At 40.8% G+C, this 25886-nt stretch overlaps 1 protein-coding gene across 1 annotated transcript; it reads left to right on the top strand.

Moving 5' to 3' along the window:
* Positions 1-10882: 10882 nt before the first annotated feature.
* Positions 10883-24866, top strand: CDX4 (caudal type homeobox 4). Its single transcript, XM_026703159.2, has 3 exons — positions 10883-11330; positions 22959-23104; positions 24603-24866. Exons 1-3 carry the CDS (start codon positions 10883-10885, stop codon positions 24864-24866), a joined length of 858 nt encoding a protein of 285 aa, XP_026558944.2.
* The last annotated feature ends 1020 nt before the right edge of the window (positions 24867-25886 follow it).

The following is a 25886-nucleotide window of genomic DNA, read 5'->3' as shown; positions in this document are numbered from 1 at the left end:
GAATGGAAAGACTCATAAATGTGAAAAAGGAGATGAAAGACGATGATAAGCTGTGTAAAACAAGTGTTTGGGGTGATAAAACTAATAATAAAATGGACATTTTAGAGAATAATATAGACGGAGTTGGAAAGAACTAGAAAATCTGGCTCTTTTATTTGAGGCTTAAAGCAATCCCAGAGGATTCCGGTGAAGATATTGGAGAAAAAGTTATTAAAATCTTGCCAATTTTTTTGGATTGGAAAAAACACAGTTAAAAACTGATAGAATGTGTGTGTGTGTGTATAATGTGTGAGAACAAGAAATGTTCCAATATATGTTTTACATTACTTTGTTAGGAAGAAGAGAAAGAATCAGATTTTGCAGCATCATTTTAATATATAAGACCTAATATTGTACAGGTAATCCTTGAGTTACATGGTAATTGGGATTGGAATTTCCATAACTAAGTTATGTCATAAAGTGAGACATCATGTGTATTACTTAGAGAGCAATCCCACTGGCGTTAACCAAATTCCACTTGAATTTAGCTAATCCCAGTCATTCTGGTACTTCCAAGGTAAGAATCTGCTTCCCCTTCAATTCCTCCCAGTTGCTTGGATACAGGTAAGTTAAGGAGGGGAAGGAGGCTTGCAAACATTGAAGACAGAGGGGAACATCAATTTGGTAACAGAAGATTTGTTGGCAGGCAGGAGATGGGCTGCATTGGGGAACATGGACCTGTTGTTCAGTAGTGGTCAGCTGGATCTCCAGCATGGGTTTTTGCAGCGTAATTGCTATCGGCTGCCATAGAAACGGGGAGGGTGGCATGTACATGTGGGATAGGGAAACAAGCTGGTGTGTAGTAGTCCCATGAGAACTGGAAGGGAGGCTTGCACTCATGAATTATGGCCCTGCTGAGTGGAGTTGTTTATACTCCATCAAGGCCAACCATCCTGAGACTCCAGATGTGAGAAATACCTGAAGAGGAGCTTTCCCATAACATCATACTGGACGTTGATTGGACTCTCAGTGCTGGACCCTGGGGGCAGGGATTTGGGGTGACTTTCAATGTATAACATCCACATGTTTTGGACCAGATCTTGCCTTGTTTACGCTGCTATCATTTCAAACTTAGTAAAAGTACCTCTTCCCTAATCCAATGGAGTTGGGTGTTTTCTTTCTTGAGTTTTGAACAGAGGCAGGCCTGGCATATGGGGTTTTGGTATTCTTCACTTGTCATTGAACATCAGAGACATGGGCTTTTGGTTTGTGGTGAAATGTAATCTGGATTTCCAGGAGGGAGGGGCTGCTTTCTAGAAGGCAAAAAGGCAACAGAGCTTGGAAAGTTTGGTCATCAGGAAGAGGGGAGAAGATTTGGAAATATTTTTGGAGTGACAAAAAGAACAATAAAGTTTTTAAAATGGGCTAAAAATATTATTGGGCACAACTTCCCGGATGAAATTTGACCCTACAATCTAGAAGTCAAATATAACATTCTCTCAAGACCTTTTTCTTGTAACCAATGTTAGCAGCCTGAACTGCTAATGAAGAGAATTGTGAAGTTCTAAAATCCCGTCTGTCTTTTTCCAAGTTGAATTTCTCTCTGTGGGGAATGCAGGCTGCGACCATGCTTATATCCACCATTCATTCTGGGGTGGCGGTGTTTGTACTCATTTTGTGATATGTGCATATTCAGCACATATTAGAAGAAGATTAAGAGTTTTCAATTGGCTGCCATTTATTCTTCATTGTTTGAAGTGTTCGTGTTTCCTATTTAACCTTGCCAAAATTTAGGCAGAATACTCCCCACCTTCAGACTCTGTAAAATTTGCTTTCTATTGGTTGAAAATCAAAAGGAAAGGAAAGACAACAACAATAGTGGGTACAATAACATGTTTCCATAGAAAGTCCTTTTGCCTCTCCCCTCTCTTCATGATTTTTCCAATGCTTTCATACACATCAAATTCAGTCCTTTCGGTTTGCATCAAGATTTCACTGAGTGGCTACATCAACAGAGTGCAAACCATGTAGGATTGAAAGTACCTTACTCTTGCATATTTAGGTCTGTAAAATTAATTCCTGTTGAATTACTACTGTCAACTCCCCCACTGGGTTAGACGGCAAAATAAATTCCTGGGACATTATTTTTACCAAGAGAATTACTTTACTGAAGATTCCATATGGGTTCAGAAGTGGAAAAGCCAGTTCTAATGATTTCACATGAAAACAGCAAAGGAAAACTTTCACTTTCTCCCTACATCTATGAGACTTTCAATCATTCCATTCTGTAGAAATTATTTTCTAGTAATCTTATGAGGCAATATTTTAGATACTCTCTTCTTTGACTTCTACGTAATAATTTAACTGACCAGTTGGATAATCCCGATTATCCTCCTAATTTGGGAGGGGTCTTTGTACTTTCTTTAGATTGATGATATGAGATCTTCTTGTCCAATACTGCAGATACCCATCTGTAAAAAAAAATTGATACAAATATAATGGTAGAATTTCTAGAGCTCTTTCTCCAATTATTTCTATCATATCAACAAGATTCCCATTGCACAAGTAGCATGTTTAAAATACCTGGGTGTGGTGTTTAAGGTCTCAGGAAGGTTAAGGGCACAAGACAGATATTCTACTTATTATTATTCAAAAGAACTCAATGACCAATTTGCATTTCCATTGGACAGGGATAGGGAATACTATCTTCCAGCTGTCCTGTAATTATTTCAAGAAAAATTGTTGGCCCGCTCATGTATGGAAAATGGCTTGGACCATTTTCTAACTTTGATATATTGAGAGTTGAAAATTTTCCGTCTCACATTTCCACATTTCTTTTGGTCGTAAGCTGCTCTTTTGTGTTCAGGTCTGGTCTCAGAAGGATAATGCAGCACTTGGCAATGAAGATGCAGGCCAGCAGGCCAGCATTGGAGCACAAGATGGAGAAGATCTGCACAGCCCCCATTATTTCCCTTTGGTGCTGAGATAGGTGGGCTCCAGAGGCTCTCCAGAAGCCAGAAATGGCATTTGCAGCCTTCCCAAACTTCCAGGAGGCCCATTCTTTACCCTCTCCAAACCTCCACGTACCTCCTGCACTTACCTGCATCCAAAACAAGCTGCACGCAGACTCCAGGGAGGGGTGGAGTGGGTGGGGCCAGCCAGGAGTGGGATTTGGGGTTTTCCTAACTGCACAGAATCTTAGCTAGGGGCTCTCCTGAACCCCTGCGAACCCCCAGCAGCCCACCCATTCTAACAATGGCAATCCAATTTCTTCTTCTTTTTTAAATAAAGTTTTATTTGGGTTTTCACACACACAAAATAAAACATCTTTTTTGAAAATAGCATGGTCGCAGGTTGAACTTCTTTATACAGACACAAACTCAATTTCATTTTTGTGTTCTACTCCATATCTTATTACTATTCTACATTTTTTTATATAGTTTTTCCCCTCTTTTAATTTTCTCAATTTTATTTTGATTATTTCATCTCAATTCAAATCATTATATTTATACTTTTGTCTGTTCTTTTCAATTTCATATTATTTTTTCTCATTAAACAAATTTTCTCCTGTAGTTACTAATTGGAGTATGACACCTTTATATCTTTTAATTATATCCATTCAACTCTTATTTAAACTTCAATATATACCTTAAGGTTATGACCTTCTGCTTGGTACATTCTTATAATACACACTATATTCTTTTTTTTAAAAAAGGATTATAAATATATGTAATATGAATTCAACCGAGGGAATGGAATTCCAGAAGTTACCATGTTGGAAAAACCCTGGGGTGGATGGTTCCCTTAATTTCCTTTTCTTTTCTTGGTAAGCTTAGTTAGATTCCCACGAATTATCTCTTACTACAGGTAAGCCTCATCTTACGACCACAATTTTGCCCAAAATTTTCATTGCCAAGTGAAACATTTGTTAAGTGAGTTTTGCCTCATTTGATGTCTTTCCTTGCCACAATTGTTAACGACCGGCTAATAACCCAGTCATTAAGTGAATCTCATTTCCCCATTGATTTTGCTTGTCAGAAGGTCGCAAAAGGGGATCACGTGATTCCTTGGGACACTGCGACCATCATAAATGTGAATCAAGCATCTGTTATCAGTGTAAGTCACATGACCCTGGGGATGCTGCAGTGGTCGTAAGTTGTGAAAAATGGTCATAAATCAACTTTTTTGGGTCCTGTTGTCGAACAGTTACTAAACAAATCATTGTAAATCATGGACTACCTGACTCTGATTAAAAAAAGATTTTTTTTGCTCACTATTGTTCAATATTTTGGCACAATTTATCTAAAGCAGGGGGGTCAAACTCAAGGCCCATTGGGTCTGCCCAATGCGAAGAGGAAAACAGGCCAGCAGTTTGAGGAATGGTGTCAAGATGGCCATGCCCATCCAGTCGACCACGCGCCCTGCAACCCCCCCCCCAAGCCAACTGCAGCCCTGATGTGACCCTTACATTCTAATCCAAAGTTGCCAAGGTTGGAGAGCCCTGACTCTAGTCAGTGTTGTACGGGAATGGATTACAATGGATTAGCACAGGGATAGTAGTCAACCTTTTTATACCTACCGCCCACTTTGGTATCTCTGTTAGTAGTAAAATTTTCTCTAACTGCCCACTGGTTCCACAGTAATGGTGATTTATAAAGCAGGGGACAAAACCCCTACTGCCCACCATGAAAGCTGGAACGCCCTCTAGTGGGCCGTAGGAACCAGGTTGAGTACCACTGGATTAGCACACGGCTTCTGCAGTGCTCAGTGTCAACCACAAGGTGGCGCCATTGCTCCACAAAAGTGAAGAATGAACCCAAGCAAAGTGATGGAGAAATGGCTGGTTTAGAGGAATAAGGCAGAGAACACAACGCTCCTATTAATAGAGGAGAGTATTTGCAGCTCAGAGTTGATCTTTGTACTCTCTGACCTTAGTTGCTTGTTTGCAGAGATTTCATTACCCAGCTAGCCAATTACAGTAGTCCTCAACTTACAACAGTTCGTTTAGTGGCCATTTAAAGTTACACTGAAAAAAGTGACTTATGACCGTTTTTCACACTTAATGGCCATTGTGGCATCCCGATGACTGCATGATCAAGATTTGGATGCTTGGCAACTGACTCATATTGATGACAGTTGCAATGTCCCAGGGTTATGCAATCCCCTTTTGCAAACTTCTGACAAGCAAACTCAATGGGGAAGCCAAGATAGACTCAACAACCGGGTTACTAACTTCACAATTGCAGTGATCCACTTAAAAACTGTGGGAAGAAAGGTCGCAAAATGAGGCAAAATTCACTTAACAACTGTCTCGCTTAGCAACAGAAATTCTGGGCTCCATTGTAGCTGTAAGTCGAGGATTAGTTGTACCCAAAGTTGGGTCGTGAAATGTCTGCAACCAACCAGCCAATCTCAGGGAGCACCAAGGACCCCGCCGTGCCCATATTTGGTTTCTTCTGCAAAAATCTTCCTCAAAAGTAAAATATTTCAAAGGTTTAACATGTCTGTTGCTTGCAGACATGTTTCTCAGCAGTGGAGATGGTCGTGACTCGTGTCGAACTCTCATTTGTTCTACCTTTGTTTGTTGTAATCCATTCCCGTACAACACTGACTAGAGCCACGGCTCTCCAACTTTAAGACATGTGGACTTCAACTCCCAGACATGGGAGTTGGTCTTTCCCTATAACCAGGGTCCCACAACACCTACAGGGAGTCCTCGACATACAACCACAATTGAGCCCAAAATTGATGTTGCTAAGCAAGACATTTGCTAAATGGGTTTTCCCCTATTTTATGAGCTTTTGGCCACAGCTGTTAAGTGAATCATTGCCGTTATTAATTTGGTAACCGAGAAAGTCCAGTCACTTTTTGGAAAAGCCCCTTTGGGATTTCAAAACAGAAGAAACATTTTTGTATCCTAAACTCAGGATCTTGGGACAACCGTATTGCTCTCCTTGCATAATATTTACGAGATCAAACAACTGCAGAGGTTAGAGCAGCTGTGGATTGACTGCTGCTTTTGTTGGTTTAGCCCCGGCTGTGAAGACTGGAACAGCTCTACCCTGTGACCCACCGCGCTTTCCCACTTTCCTTTATGCAGACTAAATTAGGGGTGAAGCTTCTAACAGGATGTTTTTGTTCCATACACGAAACCAAATCTCTGCAAATCCCTTAAAAACATCTAACTCCAAAGTTTTCCTTTGAATGCAGTTTGATTTCAGTGCCTGGAATCGCATCAGATGGAGCCATGAGGTCATTTCTTAGGAATGAGTTTGATGCAATCAGAGAAAAGTGATATATGTAAGCCATGTTGTATCTGTCATATGTGCATATCCTGTTCCCTTGTGTGTCATTTTGGCTGAATTCAGGTATTTCCTTAAGCCGTAATATGGTGTCTTATTTTTATCTTAGCAAGGCGGGCTGGGGAATTCTGGGAGTTGAAGTCCACAAGCCTTAAAGTCGCAAGGGTTGGACACTCTGGGTCTAGCAGCTAAAGCAAGAGGCACCAAGAGACTCAGGGTTCTAATCCTGTCATAGGCACACTAGCTTGAATGTACACACAAACAAGCAAAACCCTACATGAACCAAATTGCGATATTTTTTCCCCCCAGAAGTCATGAATTTAGTTAGTTAGAAGTATCAGCACAGCAACAAAAACTCTCTAGCTTAATTGTAAAAACTAGTTTAATTCAAATATGGCTTAATCGAGAGTTCCTCAAGCATTTTGATCCATTAGAAATATAGGAAGCGTATTTTGGACAGTCTCAGGAAATGACTGCCATATTGAATATGGCCCATTGCAAAATATTTCTTTCTCAAAAGGGAACTAATCCCCTTGTTAATTGCTCTACTATCTTCTTCCTCTCCAGTGCTTTCTACCACCTTGGTTTATTCCTGATTTCTTTCTGGGCAGTCAGCACCTTTCCAAGCAAAGCATTTTCCTTCAGTGTCTTATATTCTGGAGTCAAAGTTACGGTTGGAATTCCAGTTTAGGTTGAAGCTAATGCTTTATTTGGTAGCCTGCTATTTTCCCATCCACATTTTCATTAGAAGAATCTAATTTTTTTTAAAAAAGGTGGACCTGGATCTGGTTGTGATCAACCAACCTTGGGAGACTGCTCACTCACCTGTGCTACATTGGGGATCCAGCAGTAAACCAGTGGATGAATTTACTGTCTCATGAAGGTGTTTAAGTTCTCAGTAATTTGATCCCAAAGCTGTTCTACACAAATTGTGTACGATGGTTGCACAAGGAAATGACCACACAGAGTGGTTCTCGTCATCAAGCCCTAACGGTCACACAGATTGTGCCACAGCTGAAACAAAATGCTGTTGACATTCATTTCACATCAAGCCACGTTCTCATCTCCCCACCTCAAGGAGAGGAATAAGCAAGCCATAATGCTAGAGAATTTTAGTCTCAAAAACGAGGAGACCGGAAAAGGTTCGAGAAAGAATCCCAAGCTGAGCAATTATTGTAGAAACTAGCGGTTGCTGCAAGGCTAGATCTGATGCCGTAGTAAAATCTGCTTTCTTCCTTTGCTGATTTATGGGCACATCTGCCTGGGGGAAGGGACAGAGGTCATTGGGGTTGTTCTCCAGAGTTTTTTTTTTTTCCAAAGCAAATTAGTTACCAAAGAAGCAGTGAAAGAAAAGGAAACCAGGTGGATTTATGACAGCAAACAAGGAAGTACTGGGCTATTCACTAAAGTGATGTGTTTGTAGAGTTTTCCTGCCAAGGTTTTGTCATACGGGGTTCCACATACTAAACAAGAATGTCCACCAGTCCCTTCCAATTTTGAGGGAAACCTTTCTCCTTCCCAGCCTGCCTGAAGTCTTCAGAAATTAACAAGAATCCAGGAGGGTTGCAGTTACACAGGGGCCATTACACCCGTTCCCTCCCCGCCAGCACATCCCCTCTTTTCTCCAGCTTGGCCATGAGGATGGACTAGATTAGAAGACCCCCAATTGATCCTTTTCAACTCTGTTCCTCTATTATTCTCAGGGCTGAATGTGCCCTAAACTTCCCATCTTACTTGGTAGGATTTAATTTCTAGCCCCTGTCATTCTCAAGGATCTTCTCCAAAACGGTTCAAACCCTCTGAATCCTTCTTAACTGGACAGCACAGTCAAGATGCTGTAAACCAAGGCAGAATAACATGGAATAAGGATTTCCTGTCATTTGGAAATGACACTTCTATTGATGTGACCCGAAATGGCATTTAGCTCTTTTTTTGCAGCCACATCATTACTGTTTGCAACCTTCCACATTTCTACTCTCTTTTTCAAAAGTACCATTACCAAACCAACCCTATTGGGTTCTTGTCCATCTGAATTTCAGTGCATCGCTCCAGCTCACCAACATGGCTCACCTTGCCTGCGTATTGCCATCTGCTGTTCAACAGTTCGTAGAACAAACTAAACTACGGCAGGGTTCCCACAACTTATGGAGGCACAAATTATGACCTCTCATTTAGAGATTCATCTCGTTGTGTAAGTCAGCAATGCAATGGTGAACCATCCCAACTGAAGGAGCACATTCAATGAAGCAGACCCAGCTCCCAGTCAGTTTCTACTTCCACTCCCAAGTTGGTAGTCCCACCATGTAGTAATTTGTATCCTGACATTGGTACATACACACAGCATCTTTGTAGTAAGGTGAATATGGTTTCTTTAGCTTGAACTTAGAATATTGTGCAAACTATTGTGACAGCTATACCAGAATTTGTGGCTCACCGTTATGAACCTAGCCTATTTGAAGCTTATTAAATAAACCCTAACTAATAAAAGAGAATATTTGCACTTCAGGATTGACATGAGGGCTCCTTGGTGCTCTCTGAGCTTCCTTGCTTTCTTGCAGGCATTTCATTACCCAAACTAGTTAAAATGCTAGCACTGGTGAGGTTACCCAGTTTAGGTAAAATATCTGCAAGAAAACAAGCAAGCTCAGGAAGCATCAAGGACACCACAAACTGTAACTAAATACCTGTGCATGTGTGAATCCATCAATTATTTTTCCTATCCTTCATCAACACTGATGGCAACTTCTGGGAAGCTTCTGTGAAACACTCTGTCTAAATCAGGGGTGTCCAACCTTGGCAACTGGAAGACCTGTGGGCTTCAACACCCAGAATCCCCAGCCAGTTGAAGACCAAAGGTCTTAAAGTCGCCAAGGTTGGACACCCCTGATCTAAATGGTCAGGACATCATACAAAGGAGAGCAGCTTATATGGCAGAATAGGAAATTCCATTCAGAAACGCCTCCATTTATTCTGTATATAGAAACCTTTGAGGGAATTGGAGGGGATAGTACTAAATCCCACAAATGCCGAAAGTATAATTTAATATTTGATCAGATCCAGCGATGTCTTGCATTCAACTAAAGCAAAACCATAGTTTAGGTTTCACAATTACTGGACCACTGACTTCAACGGACTGAAAACGACAACAGGCGGAAAAACACACTAATAAATATTTCATTTCTGGTCTCTCAGAGACTTTAAATGGACCTGCCTGTACAGAATATAATTTAATTCTTCACCCAAGATTATTCCAGAAACTACATCTTCAAAATCATACCAAAGCTTTTCCCAGCTGATGTGGAAATCTTTTTTTAAAAGAAGCAGGGAACAACCCATCTATTCCCTCCACAGAGTTAAAAAGATGCCTCTAAATTCAGAAGACAAACATCCCAAGCTCTTTGACTGAGTGCTACTCAGAGAAAAGTAATCTTCAAACACTTTTCACCTCTTTAAGAGAGAGTTCCCTCAGAAGTGTCAGGTCATTCACAAAAGTCAACTAAGTAGCACATCCTTAAGGGATTTTATTTATTTTTTTTCCATCCCTTCTTATGATGTTTTGGTTGCAGTCAAGAAACAGTGTCAAAACAGTTTACACCCCAATATTTTTCTCCAACTACTCAGAACATACAAATCAGCTACTATAACTGTGAAGAATGAAGAGAATGAAATGGTTTGTGTTAAAACTTTGTTTTGTTTTTTTAATCACACGCTTTGTCTGCCACGTCCTTTAAATTCTTATTTCTTTCATTAAACATAAATGTATGAGTTCTTTTAATGAAATTGGAGATAAATGTCTTCTACACACAAATTCATTCAACTGTTGAATGTTCCATTAATTGCAATTGAACATAGGATCATCTATCTAAAATTAAATGCCCTTGCTCTTTGTGATATAAACATCTATCACATCTGGAATGAATGCCTCTTTTCACTCATGAGATGAATATTGGATAAGTTTAAAAGCTCACCTACAATGTTGACCAATGAGTTACAAACCACATTGGCTGGATTCATACACAATGCTAGTCTTTGTGCAGCCTTCTCCTCCCATCTTTTAATGATAAATTATCATTATTGTTGTTTATTGATTTATCCTTTTAATGGTTACTGGTTTTAATGTTTCTTAGCTGCCCAGAATCACCTCTAGATGAGATGCATGGCACATAAATCTAATAAACAATCTCAAATCAAAGAAATGACGTTATGACTTAGTGTGGAGTTGGTTGCCCTTTGTTTTTCCAAGATTCCCAGAACAAGCACACTGAATCCATGCCTGGCCCAGGACGGGAAGGGTCTGGGAGAAATCGGCAAGCCAACAGTAAGGTGGGGTTGCAAGATGACCAACCCTTCATTTGAATGCAAATGTTTGGGAGTAGCCAGTTATCTTTGACATTAGGCAGATCCTCAGTCCACTGCTAGCCCAGCACCAGGGATCCTATTGTCAAGGATGGGTAGTAAAGAGACTTCCTGAGTCATCTCCAAAACCAGTCTAGGTTTAGGATTGAAAAAGAGAGAGAGAGAAGGAGAGCAAGAAGAGGACGTGTGAAATCCCCCCCTCCCCCCCCAAGGAGCAGGATGCCTGGCCAAGAAGAAACTAGGGGATGAACTTCATCTTTGTGAGTTATATTTTGGAAAAAGAAGCCAGGATGTATCCAGGTTCTGTACGATGCAATGGCAGCAGCAACCTACCAGCGCAAAACTTCCCTTCTGCTACACCTTATGCAGATTACATAGGATACCACCATCCCCAAAGTATGGAGAATCGTGGACAACCATCAGGGACTTGGGGAGCACCTTATGGGCTGCCTCGGGAGGATTGGAGTGCTTATGGGCCAGGAACCTCCAACACCATAACTTCCACCCAGATCAACAGGTCTTCTCCCGGACAGGTCTCCTTCTCTTCTGCTGATTACAGTTCCCTGAATCCTGCTGGTTCTCTGACTTTACCTTCTCTGGACACCATGAATTCGGAGGCGAATTCTCCTCCCCTCAGCCAGCGGCACAGCTCCTACGAATGGATGAGGAAAACAGTCCAATCTACTTCAACAGGTATGTTGGTGACCTAAATTCTCCTCTCCAAGCTCTCTAACTTTCCTGTTGCTGGCCGCTTTCTGAAGCCAAGGGACAGATTATCCTGAGGAGAAAAAGGGCTCCTGAGTCACAACTTCGATTTAAGGTCTCAATAATCTGGTACTCCAAGAAAATGATGACAGGATGTATTCATAAAAAGGGGCTCCTTTAAGGGGGAAGGGTGTGTAAGGAAAAACGGGCTGGAAGAGGAAGAAATCGGGGTGTTTTTTTTTTTAAACCCTTCAGCTCCTGGTACAAGATGAGGGATAGGATTGCTGTGGCACTGAGTTGCATCTGGTCCTGAAAAGTTTAGGATTTGCATTTGTTGCTTATTAACATTGGGTTGGCTTGAGGCTTGAATGCAAACCAGCTAAGTAATCCTTCCAGCAGCATCCAATGAAGTGAGCTGCAGCTCAGAAATAAATCAGAAAAAAAGTGCTAGCAGACCAATTTTGGATCTACTGTACCCCAACACTCTTTTCCTGCTATACACAATCCACATTGCAATCGTCATGGAAGTCCTACTTATTTCAAAGCTGGGCGGAGGTCCTTGGCGCGCTCTGTTGTTTTCCTGCAGAAAGGTGAACTTTGCACCTTTTAAAAATGTATTTGCATAACAGCAGAGCCAAACTGGCATTTAAGGGACAATGCTTTCATGCACAATAGAAAGGTTTCTATCTTGAGAGGGGCTTCTGCAGCAAAGATTCTGTGCTCACCTGGGTTCACTTTGAGGGTAGCCCCATTAACATTTCAAATGGAAGCTCCTGATAAAGGGGGCTCTTTAGCAGGCTAGACGCCTCTCGGAATGCTGGAATCTAAGAGGCAGAAAATGCCTTTGATCTCTCGACAGAGTACCTTCCAGAACGTTAATAATGATGGATTTAACAAGTGGGCAGGATAAACATTGCACACGGTTTTACAAAAGGCACCTCAGATGTTCTGGAAAATTGTCTTGCTTGATGCTAATGTAGAATAGATATGAGAAAATTAGTTACAGCTGCATTAACATGCATATTAGTATATTGAACACTAATAGGTTAGATGTAGCTCAAGGTTGAGCTGTGAAGTTGCTGCGCTTGGTTGCTGGCAGATGTTTCATTAGCCAACTAGTCAGACGTCAAATAATGCTACACTAGTATGCTTTAATGTTAGTAATTAACACTCTACACATCTAGCAGCAGTCTTCATATTACATGATATGCTAGATAAGATTTAGTTACAGTTGTAAAAAAATAACCAGTCGAATTTGTTGTATGCCCTAGGCAGTTTGGTGATTTTATGGTTCAGAGTAGCGTGAGAACCACAGTGCTCTGTTGTTGTTAAATAAGATTCAGCACAATGCAAGTTTTGTAAATTCACAGAAATACACTAAATATGACACTTTCTAAGATGCCTTGAACTACAATATCCAGAATTCACAGCCTCCCTCGTTTGGAAACTGACTGTTGTATTCTAGAGGCATTTGAAGGCATTTGAAAGGAAAAGATGGTGCTATTACCTGTGTCTTACCTGGTCTTGTCTCTCATCTCTAGTTTTCAATTTGTGTGAAAAATGATCCGCAAAAGTTCCAATCTAGTCATCTTGCTTTAACTCAGAGGTTTGGCAGCTTTTAAGATATGTGGATTTGCGGAGTAGACAGTTCTGGGACTTGAGCTCCAACATCTTAAAGTTGCCAAGTTTGAAAAACACTGTTGTAAATTATGTCACTGTTATGAACAAAAACTGGCAATTTTCAAGGCAAATTAGTTTCTATAAATATTCTATAAGTGAATATTTAAACCTATTTCTTGAGAGTTCCTGAATATATAAAAAAGTATTACTTCAGGGAGCTCCCTGTTTTTAACAGCGGCTCTCCAGTTTCTCATATAAATCAAACTGGGTAAGCTGGAAAGATCTGCAAATAAGGAATAAAATCCTGGTTTGAATTAAATTATCAAAAGATGGCTTATAGAAATATGTTTAGCCTATTGATAATGCCATCAATATATGGGTGAATGGGTGAATAGACAGACAGCAACATCTAGTTCACAACTTGCCTATATAACTTTTTTGATTTTATTTATTTATTTATTTATTTTTGTCAATTGCTTACAAGATAATAGGTATAAGTAAAAACATAGTTATGAATTCATGGATACATATAAGAAGAATAAAAAAAAACTTGGCCTTCTCTGGGCCCTTTCAGATTGCAAATTCCAGAATTCCCAGCAAATATGGGTTTTTATGGTTTTGAAAATTGCATCCAGAGAAGGCTATGGCAGAACATCTGGATTCACGCAATGCTCAGCTAATTAAAATAGCTTGTGGTTCACTACATTTGGTGGGGGGGACTCAATCTTTCTGTTAGCATCTTATTTGAGTACTTTCCTTGAAGATGAAGGTGATTTGTTTGGCTTGAGCCACTGTTATATGATGTGAAGAGTGCACTTGTGGCTCCTTAACCTGGGTTTAGCATGGTGTAGGGCTACAAGTCCCATTGGTGGCTGGTGAAGCTGGTGGGCCACATCCTTGAAAGGCACTTGATGGGAGGTCTAACCAAATAAGAATTAATTTCCTTGTGTATCTGGAGGCCCAACTTTTGTGTGGCAGCCGACAGAGAAATGCTTTGAAGCATTTAGTGTCTAACCTTCCTGGACCCAAAGCCTTCTCTTCGCTCAGCCTTCAGCCACACAAAGTGGGTTCCCAACTAGAAAATGTCCTTTCCTTTCTCCTAGCCATCTAAGCTCCACCATCTTCATCTGTGGATGTTATGCTTGTTGCTGTAGCACACTTACCTGTCCATCCTTCATGAATAGGTTAGAGTGTTCTTTCCAAAGCTTCCTTGGAATAAGGTCCATGGACCATGGGCTTTCTTACATAAGTCCTCAACCCAGCTGCCAATAAATTGCTTTAACAATTCATCCCAGTCTTAATATGCAGAAGAGCAAGGCAAACACCTTAACACCATTTTATAGACCTCTGTCATAGCCTGGACTGGGTTTGTTTTTCTAAACCAAAAAAAGTGCTTTTCAGAGAAGAAGGGCTGGTTTAATTTTGGGGATCCTTCCACTGCTCTTCTCTAAGTGTGCCTCCTTCTCTTCTTTTTGGGAGAGGAAGAATGCACATTTTGACATAACATTGGTTGGATTCATGCATTCTTCTAAGCAGGAATATGGTTTTCTTGGTTAGGCCCTAGTGTGTTGCTAAAAAGCTGTGGTTTATCCAACAAACCATCATAAAAATACAAAATTGTTTATGTCGATTCCATGGGGACCTACAAGGACATTCATAAGATATTGTTTTGATGGTAACACAGACTTTTCAAGGATGGCAAAACACCTTGGAAATAACTTGTTTTTTAGAGATGGACCATTAAGTTCCTTCTATAGTTGCTGTTGCTTACATGGCAGATGGCTAAACTGTGGAATCATTCAATTGCTTCCGAAGGCTTATTTAGCACCCGCAAAGCCAGCTGCTCCACTGTGAGGACAGATGTTAGATTCAAAAGTTTCAGGCTGACTTCCACTGAGATAGGCTCCCCATTACCAAACACTGTTGACCTGTCCACGTACAGACTTTTCTTGGAGCAAAAAATGTTTCAACAGAGAAACTGTTAAGAAACAGACTGAAGTGCCATCACAAATATTAGCTTAGTAGTATCTTTTCTCTTCTCCTTCTTATCATCATATTTTGTTATTGGTACGTTCAGGGCCACTTGGATGGGAACAGTGAGAACCAATTGTCCAAGTTCCCCCAAAAGGAAAGCCCCACCTAAGATACCCTTCCATATTTGAAATGATTAGATGGACAACGCTTCTCATACAGGTAGTAAAATACCGAAAACTAGTTATACATAAGTTCAAGAATTTTTCTGGGCCCTTGACTATAAAGGAGCAGGACAAAGGGGGCAGGTAGAAGCACCTGAGGGCAAGACAAGAAGGAATGGATGGGAGCTTTGTTGAAGACAAATTGTGGTTGCTGCATCACTGGAGGTTTTTTAGGAAGAGTTTGGACAGCCATTTGTCCAGAATGGTCTAGACATCTGCTTGGCCAGGGGGCTGGACTAGAGGACCACCAAGATCCCTTCCAACTCTTCTACTCTCAAGGAGAACAGGCAGCAAGAATGGCAAGCCAGTGAGATAAGTTGAGGAGGTCTGCTCACTGTTAACATGGGCTAAGTGTAGGGTTAGAGTTTGGGTAAGTATAGGGTCCATTTAGGAAGGCAAAGGACTTGAGCAATAAAATCAAGCTTTTCCTCAAATCCTTTGTTTGCTCTCCCCCACCCTCAGATTCATCAGGGAGGGCCTACAAATTTAAACAAAAACAACCACAACTTCATGATGCCACCCAACCTTATTGTTCTGACTTGTCTGGGAGTTGTTTCCAGAAACACCTGTTTTCCCCTTGGTTGGTTTTTTTCTCAATAGATCCAGGAGCATCCAAAGCTGAGGTAAAAAGTTTGCTCTGGAATATATTAACCTGGATTGGTAAAACCAATAAATTATCTGAACTGTAAGTTTTGGTGCAGAATCATCTCATATCCTCTTTGGACCAGGCATGGAATTGGACAACAAGTAGCTCATTTGGTTATTTACAGGAACAGGAGATGACATTGCTTGACAAATTTGTTAAATGAATCATTGCAATTGTTAAATTAGTAACATGGTTGTTAAGTGAATCTGGCTTCCCCATTGACTTTGCTTATGAGAAGGTCGTAAAAGGAGACAGGGCACCCTGCAACTGTCAGAAATGTAAGTCAGTTGTCAAACATCCAAATGTAAGTCAAGTGACCATGGGGATGCTATAATGTCATAAGTGTGAAAAAAGGTCATAAGTCACTTTTTCCAGTGCCCCTGTAACTTCAGTCATTAAGTGAACTGTTGTAAGTCAAGGGCTACCTGTACTTATAGGTAAATCACCCACTGGTATCACTATTCATGGAACATCTGTTTATAATTATGAATATAGTAACTGAGGAAACAGAGATTCATTCAAATCAAATCTCTCTTCATAATCCTAGACCAGCCAAAAGATAGTCATTCTTTCTTTTAGAACAGGCTGGCTGGAGAATTCTGGGAGTTGAAGTCTACAAATCTTAAAGTTGCCAAGTTTGGAGAACTCTGTTTTAGAAGATGATGACGGATGGTGGCCAAGATTTCTTCTCTAACTGGAGAAAGGTGAATTAGAGGTTGGATTACCCTGGGAGGGTAAAACTAATAGGCTACTTACAGCTCAGAGGTGGTTCTATCATCCATTTCTATATTTTCATTTCAATGGGAAATTCTGTTTTATCCCTATAAGAGAAGGCCTATGAGGTAGGCTCAGCTCAGAAAGTTAGGGTTAGGGTGGACTTGAACCCTGGCCCAACACTTGAACCATTATCCCACATTGGAGTATGAAGGCTTCTCTGAACTCTGCGTCTTCCAGATGTGTTGGACTACAATCCCAGGAATCGCAGTCCGCATTGCAGCTCTGGAAATTCTGAGCACTGCAGTCTGACTCTTAGCTGGGGAAGCCTCTGTGAGGACACTGAAATCTTTCCTACACTGTCACTATATGCAAAGTTGTGCATTCAGAGTTTTGGAAGTTTCTCCCAGTGTAGGTTAACTCTTCTCAAAGCAGGCTATAATGCACGAAGAACATTAAAAGGCCTTAGGAGAAAAAGTGGGGTGCCCAGTTTTTAGCAACAACACTTTCACAACTTAAATCCATGTTCTTTGGTCTGCTATCCTTTATTTCAGTCCTCCAACACGGATGGTGATTTGATTTCTGTTTATCATAATTCACTCAAAATCTCTGGAGCTGGCAGGTGAACAATATCAAACAGTCAATCCTTTCAGTAGGAACATTTTCTAGTGTGTGTAACCACAGATCAAACCACATACCTGCCCGATTCTACTTCAACAGGAATCTTCTCCTGCCTGTGGGTTCAGGCAAAGCCTTTAAAAAGAGCTTCTAGATTTAGTGTGTTTCATAGAATTCATAGATTAGACAGATGTGATTTGTCTCTTCATTGTCTTAGCTGTCGGTTTGAGAGCCTTCAAGCCAGCAAATCTGGATTCACACAACACCAAGCCAAACCCAAGCCAAACCCATGATGTGCCACCACAGTCATTTAAAATGGGATAAAATTAGAATAGAATAGAAAATAGAGAATAAAATAGAACAGAATATAGAATATAGAAAATAATGGAATGGAATGGAATGGGATGGAATGGGATGGAATAGAATAGAATAGAATAGAATAGAATAGAATAGAATAGAATAGAATAGAATAGAATAGAATAGAATAGGACTTTATTGCAATCCATGATCAGATTTTGTGTTAAAAAATAAATGCCAGATTTGTTATTTGTACCTTGGAGCTCCTAATCTTAGCCAACAGTATTTTAACAGACATAACTCTGGGATATCTTGCATACAAATTAAAGCATAGATTCTACCATTACTATACTACAGTCCTTCTATATCTGAACATTTGTAATCCCATACTCTTTAATTTGGGGGGTTAATCAACTTATTATATCTAGTTGGTAAAAAGTGGAATAACAAATAAAAATGAACAGTACAACATTGCTGTAAGAAAATCCACATTCAGATCTCATTCTAATAATTTTAGAATTCTCTAAATGGATCAATTCCATGCAATACGCGGTTTAAAATTTAGTAGTCTCCTACCTGTTGTCAGATTTTGACAGACAGTTAAAAAAAATTCAGGGATAAAATTTTACACAATACTAGGATTCCACAAATATATTAGCAATCATTTAAGATTGAAAGTAAAAAGTAGAGCGAGAGGGAAATACTCAGCTAATGTAATTTTGATTTGGCTTATTTTAAATCCTTTAAAACATTCTTCACTTTAAATGAACATTTCCAAGAGATCATACTGTTCATAGATACACAGCAAAAAATGATCAAAATTACAAAGTATGGTAATTAGTGAGGAAATCAGAGCAAACTAAGAATCATCATTTGCAATCAGGTGTTCAAAAACATTAAAAGGAATCTAAAGGGCCGCAATTAAAGGCTGCATTAAAATGTCTTTCATAACTACTAGATATGATTCAACTAGTTATATGTCTCTAAGCCAATTCCAGAGCAAAAAAAGCCATAACTGAAAAACAAGGATATCTGAAGGAGTAATCTTAGGCTTAGGTTTAACAAGTCAAGACGGTGATGATTTTATGATTGAAGTCCTGCCTCATAAATGAGGAGTTTGGGCAGTGATCATGCAATTGCAGTCGCCATCTTGGCTGTTTTGAGCCTTCAGGTTGTTCCCACTGAAAGGGCCCTTAGTCCAGTCTCTCTCTCCCTACAGAATCTCACTTCTGAAGACCCCTTGAAGAAATGTCCAGTTTCAGACAGGGAGAAATAGGCCACCCTTGAGGGACCCGGAAGACCACACAAGTCTTTGCTCATTTGTTCATTCGTGTCTCACATTTGGCTTTCTTCCAGCAGTTCAGAAATCTTAGAAGACTTCATTTCTTTCCCAATAGCAACAATTCCGAGAGGTATTTTGGGTTGACTTGCTTGAAAGTCACCCAGTATGTGTTCATGGATGAGGGTAGAAGTCTCCACCGAGACCTGGCCCAGAGTCTTCCCTACTATACCACACTGTCCTTCTGGTTCCTCTTAGCAGCAGATAGACAACCAGTGGCAAGGTCAAGATGTCCTCCCTTGGTAGCTGTTAGATGAGACAATAGCAACTTCCATGGAGCTTTAACACAAAGGCACCAAACAGGGATTTCATTCTGTAATTGCTTCTATGGATTGGAATGGAGTTGGTGCACCTTCTTGATGTTACAATCAGGAGTAAGAGATAAAGCAACCATTTTACTATTAAACATAAGGCTGGAAGGAGTGATATAAATATAACCATGTTGCACTATCAGGAACGAGACTCATCAAAACGTTGAGAATCATGAACTGAGAGAAGGATTATGAAGATCTAGTCATGAAACAAAATGCTGAGTCCCATGTATGCCTTCCTTCAGGAAAAATAAAAATTAAAGATGCAAAGCCTAAACTACATTTGGAGTAGGAGGTTAAAAGAAAGTTTAGCTAGATTTAGATATTACCGTTGGAATCATTTTATCAACATTGACTAGGGGAAATTTTTGGTGCTCTCTGAGTTTGGTTGTTTTCTTGTAGATGATTCATTACCTCAAACTAGCTAACTTCATCAATGCACAAATGATGTTACCTCATTTGAGTAATGAAATGTCTGCAAGAAAACCAAACTCAGAAAAGTATTCTTGGCTCCTTTCAAAATCTTCTCCAAGCTTCCCCAACCTGGCATCCTTCCTTTGGCTTCCTCTTTCTACTTGGGGGTCTCCAGAGAAGCGGAGATAGCCATCTTCTCCCTCGTACTGGTGGAGCCCACCTAGAAGACACCAGGCTGGGGAAGGCTGTTGGTGAACCTCTCCTCTGACCACCCTTTGAAGCTCCTTTGCCTGGATGGAACTGGAAACGGGATGGAATTTCCAAAGGGGAGGCAGGACTCAGCTGCCTTTATTGTCCTGCTGAATTCGCAGACATGGGCAAATTCACAAAGTCTTGTGACCAGGAAGATGCTGGCTGATGCAAAACAAGAGCTAGGCTCAAGCACAGAAGGCAGGGAAAACCAGGGGCAATTTGAATGCTAATTTATTTTCTTTATAAACTAGTTGTGAGGTTCAGGAGCCGCATCCTGCTCCTCTTTGCCCCTTGATTCCATTGTCTTGAGTCCAGGGGCTGGTTTGCCATATCAAGCAACAGACCTTATTTTGACACTTTTGGGGGGAGGGTGGGGAGGGAGGGGGCTTTGATATGCATCCTGGCTTCTGCTCCTTTTCTTTAGCAGTTATATTGCCGGAAAGACGGATGATTTTCACAGCAAATAAAGAGGCCCTCTCTTGGCTTTTATTGTGTTCCGAAAAAATGCCCTGTGAATTTTATGGCCAAGGGGAAACCTGCATGTCCCCACCATACCCTCCTGCCCCAAGAGCAAGGCAGGGCCTCAGACTGCTAGAATAACTTGAGTCTCCTTAAAGCAGGTCCTGGTTTTACAACACCTGGCGAGTTGTTTTGTTAGAGTCAACAACCTGATTCTCTCTGATTACAAAAGGCCCCTTTCAATGGGTCTTCCATCCGCCATTCCTTGAGCACATCCCCATTACACATTCCAGTCCAGGGCAGTCCCTCTCCTTTCCTACTTCTAACATCTCATTTTAAAAGAAAAAGTCTTTTAGCCTTCATACTGCCCCCATATTCCATTTCCTGCCCTCTTTTTCTATGGCTGACTGGTTCGGCTTTTAAAATGAGGAACTTTAAAGAGAGAAAAGGAGAAAAGGAGGTTGGTCCAATTCATGGTGCAAGCTGTAGCTTGAAACTCCATATAAAGAAAATTTGTATAAAATGTTTTTTTAATAGATGACATTTTGCACCAACAAAACTGGCAAAAATGTATAAGGATAGATCCACTAAATGTTGGATGTGCAATCAAATACCTGGTTCATATTATCATATGTGATGGACGTGCCCCAAAGCTAAAAAATATTGGAGAAAAATACATACTTGGTTGGAAAAAATGATAAAACAGCATATAGGTATGAAACCAGAAATATTTTTACTGGGCATTCTGCTGGAAAAATATGACAAAGGGACTATATATATTTGATTTTACCTGTACTAACTGCAGCCAGAATTGTATTTGCACAACAATGGAAGTAAGATGAGATCCCGACAGATGAGTGTAATTAAGAAAATATTAGAATGTGCAGAAATGGATAGACTAATGTTTACTATTACGGACAAAAAAGAAACAGGATATTTTTTGATATGGGACCTATTTTATCAATGGTTAGATAATAGAAACAGAAGTTAGAAATATGGGGACATAAAAAGGATAAATGTTAAAATGGAGATTTGTTAAAGTAGACAAGCTAAATATTATTGTTATTGTAGTATGAATGTAATTGTATTTTATATAAATAAAACATGAAAAAAAGAAAAGAAAACTTAATTCCTTAAATTATATTTTTGAGGGGAAATTCCAACTAACTTCTGAAATGTGCCAAACATACATAAGATTCAAAATTAGAATATTCCCCATTTTGGCAATTTCTGCAAATTTCCAGTTAGATGGGACCTTAAAAGTTGAACTTCTACTGCATCTGGAGGTCTCAATGTCCCTGATTCATGGCAAGAAAGTCACATTGTCACACAAATTTTATTTGTGCAATGTTTTCATGATATACACGATACTAATGCCTGTGTCTGTAGACCATCAAACAGAAGGCGGCTAGTTCAGGGGCAGATCCTTTGTGCTGCTTTGTGAAGATTACTGAAACCTAAATTAAGTCCTTAAGATGTTTTCTTGCCACATTTGTTAAGTGAATCTCGCTTCCCCATTGACTTTGCTTCTCAGGAAGTTGCAAAAGGGGATCATGTGACCCCGAGATACTGCAACCGTCATAAATGTGAGTCAATTGTCAAGCATCTGAATGTAAATCACATGGCCATGGGGATGCTGCAATGGTCATAAGTGGGGAAAATGGTCATAAGTCACATTTTTTTCAGTGCCGTGGTAACTTTGAATGATCACTAAATGAGCTGTTGTAAGTTGAGGACTCCCTGTATGGCTTGCCACTTCTGAAGCTGATCTGAGCTGGAGAAAGGCTGCCATTAAGTCAAGAGACAAAGGTGCCCTTCAGGTTTATGGAAAATGACATATATTTTCATAGTTTTTACAACACAAAATGTCTTGTCTTCCCACCTACATTCTGATGCCCTTGTAATCATTGCCATTCACCACAATATACTTCTTTCTTGTTTGCAGAAGCCCACCACAATTGGTGCAGGTGAACTAGGTAATGTTTTTGCTAGCTTTTAGCTGTTTTGGAAGTTACGGGTAAAGATGCTTGCGGATCAAAACCAAAATATGCTTGAGTATAAATGCCTTCTTATGCCTGAGCCAGCCAACATGACGATTTGCACCCTTTGAAAACAGTTGAATGGAATTTTGAGTCTTGTGCATCTCTCTGCTGTTACTTAAGGCCACCTGACTTTTCCAAGAATTCTTCATGAGCCTGAAAAACAACGGCCACTGTTTTAAGGAACCAACACCTTCCACAAATGTCACTTTTAAAGCAGAGCGTGGTTTTGTAAGCTTGCACAGAAGCCTAAAACAGAAGAATGGCTTTAAGGAATAGCAGTGAGAGATGCTGGGTTCAAAGTCTAAGGTACTCCTTCCAAATCATTTTTGAAGCATAAGAATTAGACCAGATGTGCTTTGTAAATAGTATTATTGATATTGGAATTGGAATATTCTTTACTGGCCAAGTGTAATTGAACACACAAGGAATTTGTCTCCAATAGATAAACTCTCAGTGTACATACACTTATTTACATGTACTGTATATAAGCATGCACACAGTTCACTTATATACAGTACGTTTAATAGTAAGTTTTTTGTAAATGGTATTATTTTTAGTTGTGCTTGGAAGACAGGCTTACCAAAAGTAATGCTGGTATTACTTTCCAGCATAGGTGCACCTTCCTTATTTGGTTCAGCCAAAGCCTGGATTAGGCAGGTCCAACATTTCAGGAGCAAATGCAAACTTTTCTTACTTTCTTTTTCAACAGGTAAAACAAGAACAAGAGAGAAGTACCGTGTGGTGTACACAGATCACCAGAGGTTAGAACTAGAGAAGGAGTTTCATTACAACAGATATATCACCATCCGAAGGAAGTCTGAACTTGCTGCAAACCTGAGGCTTTCCGAGAGACAGGTAGAGCCTCAATTACCTGCCTATGGCAGGGTTTCTGTCCAATTCAGAGCAGAGGACTAGCTGGCTGGGTGAGAAAATATGGGAGAGACTACCCCCTGAAGTCCTTGGAGCTCTCTGAGCTTGGTGATATTCTTGCAGGTTTGTCTGCTAGCACTGATGATGTTACCTAGTTGGCTAATAAAATGTCAGCAAACCAACAAGCTCAAAGCACAGGCGGATTTCCTCTCGCTTTCATACCCTTCACTGTTTTAGTGCTACACTCAACATTTGTTATTTTTTTTGGTAATGGTTCTTATCTGCTGCAGCAGACTTTAATCCACATTATTATTTTTTCTCAAAAAAACCCAACTATTTTTGGCCCAGAGCAGAGGTAAAGTTTAAAAGCTTGGCTTGCAGGTGGCATCAGATGTCCCATTCGTTTCTCATCTTGTGCCCTGGACGTTTTGCTCCCTTTGAGCACCGTTGGTGGGCTCTGCTTGGGGCCCCAGTTGGCCTTAATGCAGCCCTGATAGAAAGTGCAAGTATTGACTAGATTAGGAGGGCTTCAAAGCAACATATCCCCCCACACACACACATACTCTCGTCAAGGGTGTGGCCTCAGGTTTTGTAAGCCTCCTTTCAACCAGCAAAGTTGATGGAGAGGCCAGGTTCATTTAACAGCTGTGCAACTAACTTCACACCTGCAGTGATTCACTTAACAACTGTGGCAAGAAAGGTCATACAATGGGGCAAAAGTCACTTGACAAACATCTCTCTTAGCAGCACAAAGTTTGGGCTCATCTGTGGTCCAAACCTGGATGCAGTATTCCCAGTGTGGTTTTACTAAGGCTTTATAAAGCGCCACGAACACTTCACGGGATCTTGGTTCTATGCAGAGGGCTAATGCAGCTTAGGATGGCTTTAGACTTTGCTCGTCTTTAAGGCTCCCAATCAGGGGTGGGATTCAAATTTTTAACCACCAGTTCTGTGGGTGTGGCTTATTTGATGGGCGTGGTTTGGTGGTCATGTGACTGGGTGGACATGGCTTGGTGGTCATGTTATTGCCTGGGCATGGCCAACTCAATATCACTCACATCGAGGCACGCATCTCCTCGCCTGGCCTCTCATGACTGTGAGGATGCTGCAACAGGCGTAAGTGTGAAAAATGGTCATAAGTCACTTTTTTCAATGGTCACTCCACACAAGCAAAGTACCAGCAAAGGAGGGGAACAAAAAACTCCAGACAAGTTCCTGAGACAGGAAGTCTAGTCCTGCCAAGAATGTAATAAGGGTTAACGGAGAGGCAGTTTCTGTAAGCAACACCAGAATGTTTCCTTCCAGCCTTCTTTACAGGATTAGGCCAGTACTTTCTTCTAACAACTGGTTCTCTGAACTGCTTAGAATGTTAACAACCGGTTCTAGCGAATAGGTGAGAACCAATAGAATCCCACCCCTGCTCCCAATGCCAAGTGATGGAAACTCTTTTTAACTCTCTTCTTCCTCTGTTTTGCTCTTGCAGGTGAAAATCTGGTTCCAAAATCGCAGAGCCAAAGAAAGGAAACTAATGAAGAAGAAAATGACCAGTTTTGATGGCGGCAGCCTGGGCTCCATCCAGAGTGACTCTGGTTCCATGAGCCCTATTCCAATTCATGACCCACAAACTCACTCAGAAATGGCCGGCACTTTGTTTCCACCCCCGCCCCCGCCCCCTCCTCCCCCTCCTCTTTCCATGAATGGTCTCCAGCGCAATGGAACAATTACACGAGTTGTGGTCTCTCAGTGAGGACTTTCTGCCAAGTCAGGACACAGCAACCCGGGGTCTTTGCAGTGGGGCCCACAGAGAGGTTGGCATGACAACTCCCACACCTGGCTTCCCCACGGCCATTTGCAAAAGACAGAAGGCTTCCCGCCAAAGCTTGGTGGCCACACAAGCATTTTGGACAAGGGGTCCTGTGGTACTGAGGGAGGGGGGCAAACCAGGAGCTCTCGGTTACAAAGTTGTGCTGGTTGGAGGCAGCGAGAATGGCTGGAGCAGAAGGCCTCTCCTGCTTCTGTACTGGTGGTCCTGCACTTTGTTTGACTAGAGACCGGAAGATTTCACACATGGCAGCTTCAACCCCTTGTTTTATATTTTTCCTGGGTCACAGGGTGAAGACACGGTGTCAGAAGAAACGCCACACTAGCATAACTTATTATCAGGGTTGGGCCTAGGACAACGGCTTTGCAGAAGGAGAGTGCTGGATGTGGAAGGAAGTACAAAGCACAGCTTCCTGTGACAACTTCATAGCTTTCCTGTTTTTTATACACACACACATGTTTTCTTAAGTTTTCGCGGGTACTTAGATGTATGGTATTCAGCTTTCTTCGGGTATTTTCCCACGTCATTATAGTTGTGCTTTTAAAGTTGTAGCAATGTTTCGGCAGAATCCCACCTGCCATCATCTAGCTTCTGTATTGTTAGATACAGAATATTGTTAGATACACAATACAGAAGCCTGATGATGGCAGATGAGATTCTGCCGAAACATTGCTACAACTTTAAAAGCACAACTATAATGACGTGGGAAAATACCCAAACAAAGCTGAATACCATACATACATACATACATACATACATGTATATATGTCTTCTCCTAAGATTCTAGTCCTTATCACAAAGAAAATATGTTGGGAAGGAGTAATGTCTGTTTTAAAACAAGTCACAATCCAGGTTTCTACGGATTCAGAAGATGGAGATGATGTTCTGGAATCTTTTAGAACTCTCTGCTTCCTCCACTACTATAATATAAACTATACATGATGC

The sequence above is a fragment of the Pseudonaja textilis genome, chromosome 12 (genome assembly GCF_049901715.1).
Source record: "Pseudonaja textilis isolate UNSWEBS1 chromosome 12, rPseTex1.2, whole genome shotgun sequence".
Taxonomy (NCBI): Eukaryota; Metazoa; Chordata; class Lepidosauria; order Squamata; family Elapidae; genus Pseudonaja; species Pseudonaja textilis.
The sequence above is the reverse complement of the archived record's forward strand: the minus strand, read 5'-3'. Positions and strand labels throughout refer to the sequence as shown.